We start from the raw sequence: 12,671 nt of genomic DNA on the forward strand, positions 1-12,671 counted from the left end.
TGCCACCTGGACCTCTATACCAGGCGGTGTCAGAGGAAGGCCAGAAAAATGTTCAAAGACTCCAGCCACTCAAGTCATAGACTGTTCTCTCAGCTACCGCACGGCAAGCAGTACCGATGCACGAACTAAGGAACCAACAGCTTCTAACCCCAAAATAGTTTAGTTAAATAATTAACTAAATACCTACCCAGACTATTTTACATTTGAGTTGTTTAGCAGGCGCTCTTATCCAGAGTGACTTACAGGAGCAATTAGGGTTAAATGCCTTGCTCAAGGGCACATTGACAGACTTTTTACCGAGTTGGCTCGGGGATTCAAACCAGAAATCTTTTGACCAATAACAAATGCTTCTGCTACTGTTTATTATCTATCCTGTTGCCTAATTACTTAATTCCAAGTTACTGTATATGTATATGTACATATTTATCTCAATTACCTCTTACTCCGGCACATGGACTCGGGACTGGTACCTCATGTTTATAGCAAAGTTATAATTTCTCATTGTGTATTTATTATTATTTTTACAGAATTATTATGTGTTTTACTTTTCTATTATTTTTCTATTTTCTTTCTCTTTGCATTGTTTGGAAGGGCCGTAACTCAGCATTTCACTGTTAGTCTACACCTGTTGTTTACCAAGCATGTGACAAGTAAAATTTGATTTGGCATTTCTAATCCCTTTATATAGTGACAAAGCTGAACTGTGCCCAGCAGTGCTCTAAGAGGTGTAAGGGTCCGTCCCCCATCGACTGCTGCAACGAACACTGTGCTGCAGGCTGCACTGGACCCAGACCTACAGACTGTCTGGTGAGAGACCCTAACCATAACCCACCTTCACACTGTACTGCACCCAGACTGTCTGGTGAGAGACCCTAACCATAACCCACCTTCACACTGTACTGCACCCAGACTGTCTGGTGAGAGATCCTAACCATACCATAACCCACCTTCACACTGTACTGGACCCAGACTGTCTGGTGAGAGACCCTAACCATAACCCACCTTCACACTGTACTGGACCCAGACTGTCTGGTGAGAGACCCTAACCATAACCCACCTTCACACTGTACTGGACCCATACTGTCTGGTGAGAGACCCTAACCATAACCCACCTTCACACTGTACTGGACCCAGACTGTCTGGTGAGAGACCCTAACCATAACCCACCTTCACACTGTACTGGACCCAGACTGTCTGGTGAGAGACCCTAACCATAACCCACCTTCACACTGTACTGGACCCAGACTGTCTGGTGAGAGACCCTAACCATAACCCACCTTCACACTGTACTGGACCCAGACTGTCTGGTGAGAGACCCTAACCGTAACCCACCTTCACACTGTACTTGACCTACAGACTGTCTGGTGAGATATCCTAACCATAACCCACCTTCACACTGTACTGGACCCAGACTGTCTGGTGAGAGACCCTAACCATAACCCACCTTCACACTGTACTGGACCCAGACTGTCTGGTGAGAGATCCTAACCATAACCCACCTTCACACTGTACTGGACCCCGACTGTCTGGTGAGAGACTGACAGAAACAACAACTTCACACACTGTACTGGACCCAGACTGTCCGGTGAGAGACTGACAGAAACACCAACTTCACACACTGTACTGGACCCAAACTGTCTGGTGAGAGACTGACAGAAACACCAACTTCACACACTGTACTGGACCCAGACTGTCTGGTGAGAGACTGACAGTAACACCAACTTCACACACTGTACTGGGGTCAGGATTATTACCTCACCATGTCATGTGATTTTACCAGGAAGAGAGAGACTGAAGCCACCTTCACATTGTACTGGGGTCAGAGGTTATAGGGAGAGAGGCCATGAGTGGCTCCATAAGGGAAGACACTTGCATCTCTCACAAGCTATTATGTATTATTTCAAGTTATTTCTTAACCCAATAACAGTGTCGTCACTCAAGAGTCAAGGGTTTGAGGAAACAGACCCACATTGCATTTCACACATAATTATTTCTCTCTTATGAGGCTCCCTTGTGACTTACTGGCTCACGACCAACCATACACCGACTCGTAACAGTGTTTTCTATCCAATTTATGATTGAAACCAAATTGTGTTGCTCTTGCATCCAGTGACCACTGGTTAAACGCTGCTTTTTGACAGTGCCTTGAGAATCAGGCTGGGTCCCCAGCTGGGAGCTAAGCCAGTCACCTATTCCTCTCTGGCTAACCTAAGGCATGAAATAGAAATGCAGTGTTATCATCTGAGTATATATGGCTCTGTTATATGGTCCTAGTGCTCTCTGGGTTGGCTGGGTTGAATTGATGATTAGGCAGTACTTGACTCGGGAAGGAGCTCACAGGAGCTGAGTACTGGCACCTCAAATGTTCTACTGTTTGAGCTCCTGTTCCTCTTCGTAGAATATTAGCTCTAAAGTATTGTGGAGCTCCTGCACCTAAATATAAACAGTACCGGCACCCAAAATAAGTACACAAACCTATTGTCCAAGTCAAGCACTGTGATTAGGCCATTTTAAAATATTTTGCAATGGAAAGTGAAAACAAGCATTTCCTATTGGACAAGTTCAGGTTGTCCCTCCCGGTGTCAGTCTGTTTTCTTCCGTTTGGTGCCTAATAAACACAACCCTCTTTGATGTTGTAGGCCTGCCGTGACTTTCAGGATGATGGGATGTGTAAAGACTCGTGTCCCCGCCTCCTGCTCTACGACCGCAACCTTCACCAATTGGTCAACAACCCAGACGGGAAGTACAACTTTGGGGCCACCTGCGTCAAGACTTGTCCTCGTAAGAAAACCCCCATGGCCCTCCGTGTCCCCTCCATGTCCACCCATTACCTCCTCTATGAGGCTGCAGTATAGGATAAATTATATTAGGATTGTTTAGAACATGGCTGACCCATCCTGGTACTGGAGGGCCAAAACACTTCTGGTTTTCATCCTCTCCTAATCACGGACTAATTCAGACCTGGGACCAGGGGAGAACGACTCCCCCGTCTCATTGAAGCCACAGAAGTTCAAAGCTGACTGGTACAGCAGGCATTGTTAGCAGAAAACAGGATCCCCATTATAGTGAATGGAAAATTGGCAATCTTCATGTAAATAAATAAAATATTAGAAGACAATCATGGTACCAATAATTGCTTCTAATACACCAGATGTGTCTCCTTGAGCTTTACAATTACACACAAAATAAGTTATACGGATCATCATTTAGTTACTAATGGCAGCCTGCAGTACCCTGGTATGTCTTCAACTTGAGATACTCAAATAGTGCAATTAACTACCAGGTAGAAACAAAAACCAGACGTGTTTTGGCACTCCAGGACCAGGACTGGGAAGCCCTGTTTATAAACTGTACACAGAGGGGGCTTCAACCAGGTCTACAGACAACACATACAGTACCAGTCATAAGTTTGGACACAAGGGTTTTTCTTTCTTTTTTACTATTTTCTACATTATAGAATAATAGTGATGACATCAAAACTATGACCACCAAAACCCGTGTTAAACAAATCAAAATATATTTTATATTTGTGATTCTTCAAAGTATCTACCCTTTGCCTTGATGACAGCTTTGCACACTCTTGGCATTCTCTCAACCAGCTTCATGAATCCATTTCAATTAACAGGTGTGCCTTATTTAAATGTTTGTGGAATTTCTGTCCTTAATGCATTTGAGCCAATCAGTTGTGTTGTGACAAGGTATGGGTGGTATACAGAAGATAGCCCTATTTGGTACAAGTCCTTATTATGGCAAGAACAGCTCAAATAAGCAAAGAAATGACAGTCCATCATTACTTTAAGAAATGAAGGTCAGTCAATCTGTAAAATTTCTAGAACTTTGAACGTTTCTTCAAGTGCAGTTGCAAAAAAACAGTGGTGGAAAAAGTACTCAAATCTCATACTTCAGTACATGTAAAGATATCTGCATAGAAAATGACTCAAGTGAAAGTCACCCAGTAAAATAATACTTGAGTAAAAGTCTAAAAGTATTTGGTTTTAAATATACTTAAGTATCAAAAGTAAATGTAGTTGCTAAAATATACTTACAGTTGAAGTCGGTAGTTTACATACACTTAGGTTGGAGTCATTAACTTATTTTTCAACCACTCCACAAGTTTCTTGTTAACAAACTATAGTTTTGGCAAGTCAGTTAGGACTTCTAGTTTGTGCAGGACACAAGTAATTTTTCCAACAATTGTTTACAGACAGATTATTTCACGTATCGTTCACAGTATCACAATTCCAGTGGGTCCGAAGTTTACATACACTAAGCGGACTGCCTTTAAACAGCTTGGAAAATTACAGAAAATTATGTCATGGCTTTAGCAGCTTCTGATAGGCTAATTGACATCATTTGAGTCAATTGGAGGTGTACCTGTGGATGTATTTCATCATGGGAAAATCAAAAGAAATCAGCAAAGACATCAGGAAAAAAAAGTTGTAGACCTCCACAAGTCTGGTTCATCATTGGGAGCAATTTCCAAATGCCTGAAGGTACCACGTTCATCTGTACAAACAATAGTACGCAAGTATAAACATCATGGGACCACACAGCCGTCATACCGCTCAGGAAGGAGACACATTGTCTCTGAGAGATGAACATACTTTGGTGCGAAAGGTGCAAATCAATCCCAGAACAACAGCAAAGGACCTTGTGAAGATGCTGGAGGAAACAGGTACAAAAGTATCTATATCCACAGTAAAACGAGTCCTATATCGACATAACCTGAAAGGACGCTCAGCAAGGAAGAAGCCACTGCTCCAAAACCGCCATAAAAAAGCCAGACTACGGTTTGCAACTGCAAATGGGGACAAAGATCGTACTTTTGGTCTGATGAAACAAAAATAGAACTGTTTGGCATCATGAGGAAGGAAAATTATGTGGATATATTGAAGCAACATCTCAAGACATCAGTCAGGAAGTTAAAGCTTGGTCGCAAATGGGTCTTCCAAATGGACAATGACCCCAAGCATACTTCCATAGTTGTAGAAAAAATGGCTTCTGAAAAAGCATGTGCGAGCAAGGAGGCCTACAAACCTGACAGTTACACCAGCTCTGTCAGGAGGAATGGGCCAAAATTCACCCAACTTATTGTGGGAAACTTGTGGAAGGCAACCAGAAACGTTTGACCCAGGTTAAACAATTTTAAAGGCAATGCTACCAAATGCTAATTGAGTGTATGGTAAACTTCTGACCCACTGGGAATGTGATAAAAGAAATAAAAGCTGAAATAAATCATTCTCTCAACCATTATTCTGACATTTCACATTCTTAAAATAAAGTGGTGATCCTAACTGACCTAAAACAGGGAATTCTTACTAGTTTAAATGTATTTGGCTAAGGTGAATGTAAACTTCCGACTTCTGTAAGTATACTGTAAGTATAAAAAGTAAAAGTAAGAATTTAAAAAAAATCCTTATTAATGAATAGCCAGGGTCACACTCCAACACTCAGACATAATTTAAAAACAAAGCATTTGTGTTTCTTGAGTCCGCCAGATCAGAGGCAGTAGGGATGACCAGGGATGTTCTCATGATACTGTAAGTGTGGCAATTGGACCATTTTCTGTCCTGCTAAGCATTCGAAATGTAACAAGTACTTTTGGATGTCAGGGAAAATGTATGGAGTAAAAGGTTTTCTTTAGGAATGTAGTGAAGTAAAAGTAGTCAAAATATAAATAGTACAAAACCCCCAAAAAACTACTAAAGTAGTACTTTAAAGTATTTTTATTTAAGTACTTTACACCACTGGCAAAACCCATTAAGCGCTATGATGAAACTGGCTCTCATGAGAACCCCACAGGAAGACCCAGAATTCATTAGTTACCAGCCTCAGAAATTGCAGGCCAAATAAATGTTTCACAAAGTTCAAGTAACAGACACATCTCAACATCAACTGTTCAGAGGAGACTGCGTTAATCAGGCCTTCATGGTCAAATTTCTGCAAAGAAACCACTACTAAAGGACAGCAATAAGAAAAAGAGACTTGCTTGGGCAAAGAAACACAAGCAATGGACATTAGACTGGTGGAAATCTGTCCTTTGGACTGATGAGTCCAAATTAGATATTTTTGTTTCCAACCGCCGTGTCCTTGTGAGACGCAGAGTAGGTGAACGGATGATCTCCGCATGTCTGGTTCCAACTGTGAAGCATGGAGGAGGAGGTGTGATGGTGTGGGGGTGCTTTGCTGGTGACACTGTCAGGAAAAGCAGCCAACATGTGCTCAGCATATGTGGGAACTCCTTCAAGACTGTTGGAAAAGCAGTCCAAATGAAGCTGGCTGAGAGAATGCCAAGAGTGTGCAAAGCTGTCATCAAGGCAATGGGTGGCTACTTTTAAGAATCTAAAAACTAAAATATATTTTCATTTGTTTCACACTAACTTCATAGTTTTGAATCGTTCACTTTTATTCTACAATGTAGAAAATAGTAAAAATAAAGAAACACCTACTCAGTCAAGGGTTGTCTAAACTTTTGACTGGTACTGTATGAGTCTCAGTGATGTGAAATGTTCAGATCTGGTATTTTGAATAAGGGGCCACATGGTCCCTCTAGCCTGGTGTTCGTGTCAGTCAGTCTGTGTCAGACTGAGTTTAATCATGAACTGCATAAGCGAGGAAAGAAAATGTTGTAGTTTTAGGGTGTGCTAATGCAGCAGCCTCCACTTTCTGTTAGAATCAGCACTCAACCTCTGGCATGCCTAAAATACTGTCCTGCAGTATTGCATTATATAGGTTTATTATATTTTCATAGTTTTATTCCTTTGAAGAAATTAGATTTCTTTTTGTTTTATTGTTTTTAATTTGACTTGATTTTAGAACCATATGTATATGATTAATGAGTGCTGATTAGAATATCTGATTAGAATCTTAGAATATAATCTTTTTTTTCCCCTCCTCAGATAACTATGTGGTGACGGACCATGGAGCGTGCGTTCGGACATGCAGTGGTGACACATACGAGGTGGACGAGGGAGGGGTCAGGAAGTGCAAGAAGTGTGATGGACTGTGCCCCAAAGGTAGTTAATACTGCTACAGCTCCTACTATATATTCTGATGGCAGGGATTATAGCATTCACGATGATACTGCATGAATGTGCCTCTCTATAACATGTAAAGTTCACCCCAGTGTTATTCCCCAAAGATGCACTGCAGGGTTGTGTTCAATGCCATTTTATTACCAATAGAGGATTTTCTGATTTTTGAGTTTTACTTATTTAATAAAAATGTATTTTAACCTGATGTACTGCACTAGTCTTCTGTTTTTTGGGGGGCTTTTGATTTCTCAAACTAACTTCTGTGTGGCAAGAAATGAGTAGCCATGTTTGTTTTTATTAATATGTTACTACTTTTCACAGTTTGCAATGGACTTGGAATGGGAAAACTTGCCAATATTCTGTCAATTAATGCCACCAACATTGACACATTTAAAAACTGTACCAAAATCAATGGGAACATTGCTATTATCTACACATCTATCCATGGGTAAGTAGTGAGCGCATTAAGGTCTTTTGAAATTGTAGAAACATCATAGATCATTTCTAACCTATGTATTGTGAAATTCACAAATATGACAGATGCATGTCACAGTTGTTATTGCTATTCACAGGGACACGTTCACCAAAGCGCCTAAGATGGATCCGGCCAAGCTAGAAGTTTTCAAGACAGTTAAAGAAATTACCGGTAAGAATAGAGCCATGGCAGTTCAAATCAGACAAAAATGCACTTTTCACGATTATTACAAAAACATCTATTCATCTTCCAGGGTACTTGCTGATTCAGAACTGGCCTGAGAACATGACGTCCCTCAGTCCATTTGAGAACCTGGAGATCATCCGTGGACGGACCAAGCGGTAAGGTCACTGTTCCTGGCCTCTCTCTAAACCTCAGCCTCTACTACAGGGTGCCACTGACCGTGAATGAGTTGATGTGACTCATTCAATTTCCCTTTAACTCCTATCTCTCTCCCTCTCCCCTCCCCTCTCTCTGTTCTCAGTGTTCTGTTGAGCTTGGCCATAACCCAGTTAACCATCACCCACCTGGGGCTGCGTAACCTGAAGGAGATCAGTGACGGAGACGTGGTCATTGCAAAAAACCCCAACCTCTGCTACACCAAGAATCACCACTGGAAGCAGTTGTTCAAGTCCGACACTCAGACCGCCCGGCTGGAGAACAACGCCGACGCAGCCGACTGCGGTAAATCATTCAGTCATTTTTTTATGATTAACATTTTTATAGATTTTTCACATAACAGAAAAAAAGCGAATACTAACAAACAGGAGATACACAACAAACACCAGGAGTCAACACCATAATATCAGCTCAAGCCCATGACAAATTAGCGATAACATGTTCGGGTCTTACTAAACGAATGGTTACACTGGGATATGAGTGGCTCCGAGATAATATTTACCCTCTATTGTTGTGGTAATAAAACTGTGATAGATACAGAATGCAATGATGATGGAGTGTTATTGTGGGAGAAAGGAAATGAATGCTAGCCTGTTGCTTGTGCAGGGTTGTGTGAAAAGACAAAAGGGTTCAAACTTATTTTGTATTGATATCAAATGTTATTTGTCAAATGCTCCAAATACAACAGGTGAAATACTTACTTTACAAGCCCTTCACCAACAATGCAGTTCAAGAAATAGAGTTAAGAAAATATTTACTAAATCAAATAAAGTAATAAAAAAAAAATAAGTAGCACAATAACATAACAATACCGATGCTATATACAGGGGGTACCGGTACCGAGTCAATGTGCTGGGGTAAAGGTTAGTCGAGGTAGGTAGAGGTAAAGTGACTATGCATACCGTAGATAATAAACAGCGAGTAGCAGCAGTGTAAAATCAAAGGAGGGAGGGGAGGGGTCAATGTAAATAGTCCAGGTGGCCATTTAATTAATTGTTCAGCAGTTTTATGGCTTGGGGGTAGAAGCTGTTAAGGAGCCTTTTGGACCTTGATGTGCGGTAGAAGAGAACAGTTAAGGCTTGGGTGACTGGAGTCTTTGACAATGTTTTGGGCCTATCTATAGTATGCGTCTGTATGTGTGTTTGCAGGGATGCAGAACAGCACGTGTGACAGGATGTGTACCAGAGATGGCTGCTGGGGTCCTGGACCCACCATGTGTTTCGCCTGTCAGGACTACAGCCGAGCAGGAAGCTGTGTCGACTCCTGCAACCTACTGGAGGGGTGAGAGGAGTCCCTATCTGTTCCCCATTGTAACCTACTGGAGTGGTGAGATAAGGAGCCATTGTAACCTACTGGAGGGGTGAGAGAGGAGACATTGTAACCTGATTCTGTAGCTGAAGCAGGGAGGAAGAGTGAAAGTAACTTGTTGTATACTTGGCAAAGAAAAACGTGTATTTTGCATGAAACGATGTTACATGGAATTTAACAGTAAAAACAGATGGAGTATATCTAAGGAAGGTAGTAAGACAGTACTTACAGTAGAATTGTTCACTTTTGGTAATGAACTAAATTCACGTGAAGAAAGTTCTCTCAGCTGGAATGGAATCACTTAACTCATAGCTGTTGAACTTTGGTAGTCCTCTCCTCTGTCAAACATTGAGCATCAACCTTGCATACAATTTAACTACTGCTATGAGGAACGGGATAAAGTATTTCATTGCAAATGCAACCATCTGAAATTAAATGTTCAACCAATAGGGACCAGGCTATATTTCTATCTTACCAACTCCGATGGGACAATGACTAGAGGATGTGGCAAGATGGCACAAACCGATATGGGACCAGACTAGTGGAAATATGCTTCATGCTAACATGTGTCCTAATTGTTGCAGGGAGCCACGGGAGTCTGAAGTGAATAAGACGTGTGTGGAGTGTCACCTTGAGTGTCAGCTCCTCAACGGGACCCAGACCTGCTCTGGACCAGTATGTGTGTCTCTTATATATGCTACGTCAGTGCAGTCTCTGTAATATAATATACACTACCGTTCAAAAGTTTGGGGTCACAAAGAAATGTCCTTGTTTTTGAAAGAAAAGCAAATTTTTTGTCCATTAAAATAACATCAAATTGATCAGAAATACAGTGTAGACATTGTTAATGTTGTAAATGACTATTGTAGCTGGAAACGGAAGATTTTTTTATGGAATATCTACATAGGCGTACAGAGGCCCATTATCAGCAACCATCACTCCTGTGTTCCAATGGCACGTTGTGATAGCTAATCCACGTTTATAATTTTAAAAGACTAATGGATAATTTGAAAACCCTTTTGCAATTATGTTAGCACAGCTGAAAACAGTTGTGCTAATTAAAGAAGCAATAAAACTTGCCTTCTTTAGACTAGTTGAGTGTCTGGAGCATCAGCATTTGTGGGTTCGATTACAGGCTCAAAATGGCCAAAAACAAATAACTTTCTTCTGAAACCCGTCAGTCTATTCTCGTTCTGAGAAATGAAGGCTATTCCATGCGAGAAATTGCCAAGAAACTGAAGATCTCATACAGCGCTGTGTACTACTCCCTTCACAGAATAACGCAAATTGTCTCTAACCAGAATAAAAAGAATAGTGGGAGGCCCCAGTGCACAACTGAGCAAGAGGACAAGTACATTAGAGTGTCTAGTTTGAGAAACAGACAACTCACAAGTCCTTAACTGGCAGCTTCATTAAATAGTACCCGCAAAACACAAGTCTCAACGTCAACTGGGAAGAGGCGACTCCGGGAGGCTGGACTTCTAGGCAGAGTTGCAAAGAAAAAGCCATATCTCAGACTAATAAAAATAACATATTAAGATGGGCAAAATAATACACACTGGACAGAGGAACTCTGCCTGGAAGGCCAGCATCCTGGAGTCACCTTTTCACTGTTGACGTTGAGACTGGTGTTTTGTGGGTACTATTTAATGAAACTGACAGTTGAGGACTTGAGGCCATTTCTAAGTGAGCCCAAACTTCTGAACTGTAGTGTACTATGTAGTAGTATGTGTCACTATAATATACTATACTATGATATAACCGGCGCCAACAGAGATGGCCGCCTCGCTTCGCGTTCCTAGGAAACTATGCAGTTTTTTGTTTTTCTACGTGTTATTTCTTACATTAGTACCCCAGGTCATCTTAGGTTTCAATACATACAGTCGAGAAGAACTACTGTATATAAGATCAGCGTCAACTCACCATCAGTACGACCAAGAATATGTTTTTCACGACACGGATCCTGTGTTCTGCCTTACAAACAGGACAACGGAATGGATCGCATGCAGCGACCCAAAAAACGACTCCGAAAAAGAGGTAAACGAGGCGGTCTTCTGGTCAGACTCCGGAGACGGGCACACCGTGCACCACTCCCTAGCATTCTTCTTGCCAATGTCCAGTCTCTTGACAACAAGGTTGATGAAATCCGAGCAAGGGTAGCATTCCAGAGGGACATCAGAGACTGTAACGTTCTGTGCGTCACGGAAACATGGCTCACTGGAGAGACGCTATCCGAAGCGGTGCAGCCAACGGGTTTCTCCACGCATCGCGCCGACAGAAACAAACACCTTTCTGGTAAGAAGAGGGGAGGGGGCGTATGCCTTATGGCTAACGAGACATGGTGCGATGAAAGAAACATACAGGAACTCAAATCCTTCTGTTCACCTGATTTAGAATTCCTCACAATCAAATGTAGACCGCATTATCTACCAAGAGAATTCTCTTCGATTATAATCACAGCCGTATATATCCCCCCCAAGCAGACACATCGATGGCTCTGAACGAACTTTATTTAACTCTGTGCAAACTGGAAACCATTTATCCGGAGGCTGCATTCATTGTTGCTGGGGATTTTAACAAGGCTAATCTGAAAACAAGACTCCCTAAATTTTATCAGCATATCGATTGCGCAACCAGGGGTGGAAAAACCTTGGATCACTGTTACTCTATCTTCCGCGACGCATATAAGGCCCTGCCTCGCCCCCCTTTCGGAAAAGCTGACCACGACTCCATTTTGCTGATACCTGCCTACAGACAAAAACTAAAACAAGAAGCTCCCACGCTGAGGTCTGTCCAATGCTGGTCCGACCAAGCTGACTCCACACTCCAAGACTGCTTCCATCACATGGACTGGGACATGTTTCGTAATGCGTCAGATAACAACATTGGCGAATACGCTGATTCGGTGTGCGAGTTCATTAGAACGTGCGTTGAAGATGTCGTTCCCATAGCAACGATTAAAACATTCCCTAACCAGAAACCGTGGATTGATGGCACCATTCGCGTGAAACTGAAAGCGCAAACCACTGCTTTTAATCAGGGCAAGGTGTCTGGTAACATGACCGAGTACAAACAGTGCAGCTATTCCCTCCGCAAGGCTATCAAACAAGCTAAGCGTCAGTACAGAGACAAAGTAGAATCTCAATTCAACGGCTCAGACACAAGAGGCATGTGGCAGGGTCTACAGTCAATCACGGACTACAGGAAGAAATCCAGCCCAGTCACGGACCAGGATGTCTTGCTCCCAGGCAGACTAAATAACTTTTTTGCCCGCTTTGAGGACAATACAGTGCCACTGACACGGCCTGCAACGGAAACATGCGGTCTCTCCTTCACTGCAGCCGAGGTGAGTAAAACATTTAAACGTGTTAACCCTCGCAAGGCTGCAGGCCCAGACGGCATCCCCAGCCGCACCCTCAGAGCATGCGCAGACCAGCTGGCTGGTGTGTTTACGG

General features: G+C 42.3%; 1 protein-coding gene across 3 annotated transcripts in view; it reads left to right on the plus strand.

The window, feature by feature from the left end:
• The first annotated feature begins 725 nt into the window (after window positions 1-725).
• LOC135512202 (epidermal growth factor receptor-like) overlaps window positions 726-12,671 on the plus strand; it is a 29,339-nt gene continuing 17,393 nt past the window's right edge. For all 3 annotated transcript variants that reach the window (XM_064933962.1, XM_064933982.1, XM_064933972.1), the window contains exons 1-9: window positions 726-807; window positions 2,640-2,781; window positions 6,900-7,016; window positions 7,356-7,482; window positions 7,607-7,680; window positions 7,763-7,850; window positions 7,994-8,193; window positions 9,057-9,189; window positions 9,801-9,891. In XM_064933962.1, coding sequence (XP_064790034.1) covers window positions 2,667-2,781; window positions 6,900-7,016; window positions 7,356-7,482; window positions 7,607-7,680; window positions 7,763-7,850; window positions 7,994-8,193; window positions 9,057-9,189; window positions 9,801-9,891 — 945 coding nt within the window. In that variant the 5' untranslated portion in view covers window positions 726-807; window positions 2,640-2,666. The remainder of the gene's footprint in view (window positions 808-2,639; window positions 2,782-6,899; window positions 7,017-7,355; window positions 7,483-7,606; window positions 7,681-7,762; window positions 7,851-7,993; window positions 8,194-9,056; window positions 9,190-9,800; window positions 9,892-12,671) is intronic.

The sequence above is a fragment of the Oncorhynchus masou genome, chromosome 3 (assembly GCF_036934945.1).
Source record: "Oncorhynchus masou masou isolate Uvic2021 chromosome 3, UVic_Omas_1.1, whole genome shotgun sequence".
Classification (NCBI taxonomy): Eukaryota; Metazoa; Chordata; class Actinopteri; order Salmoniformes; family Salmonidae; genus Oncorhynchus; species Oncorhynchus masou.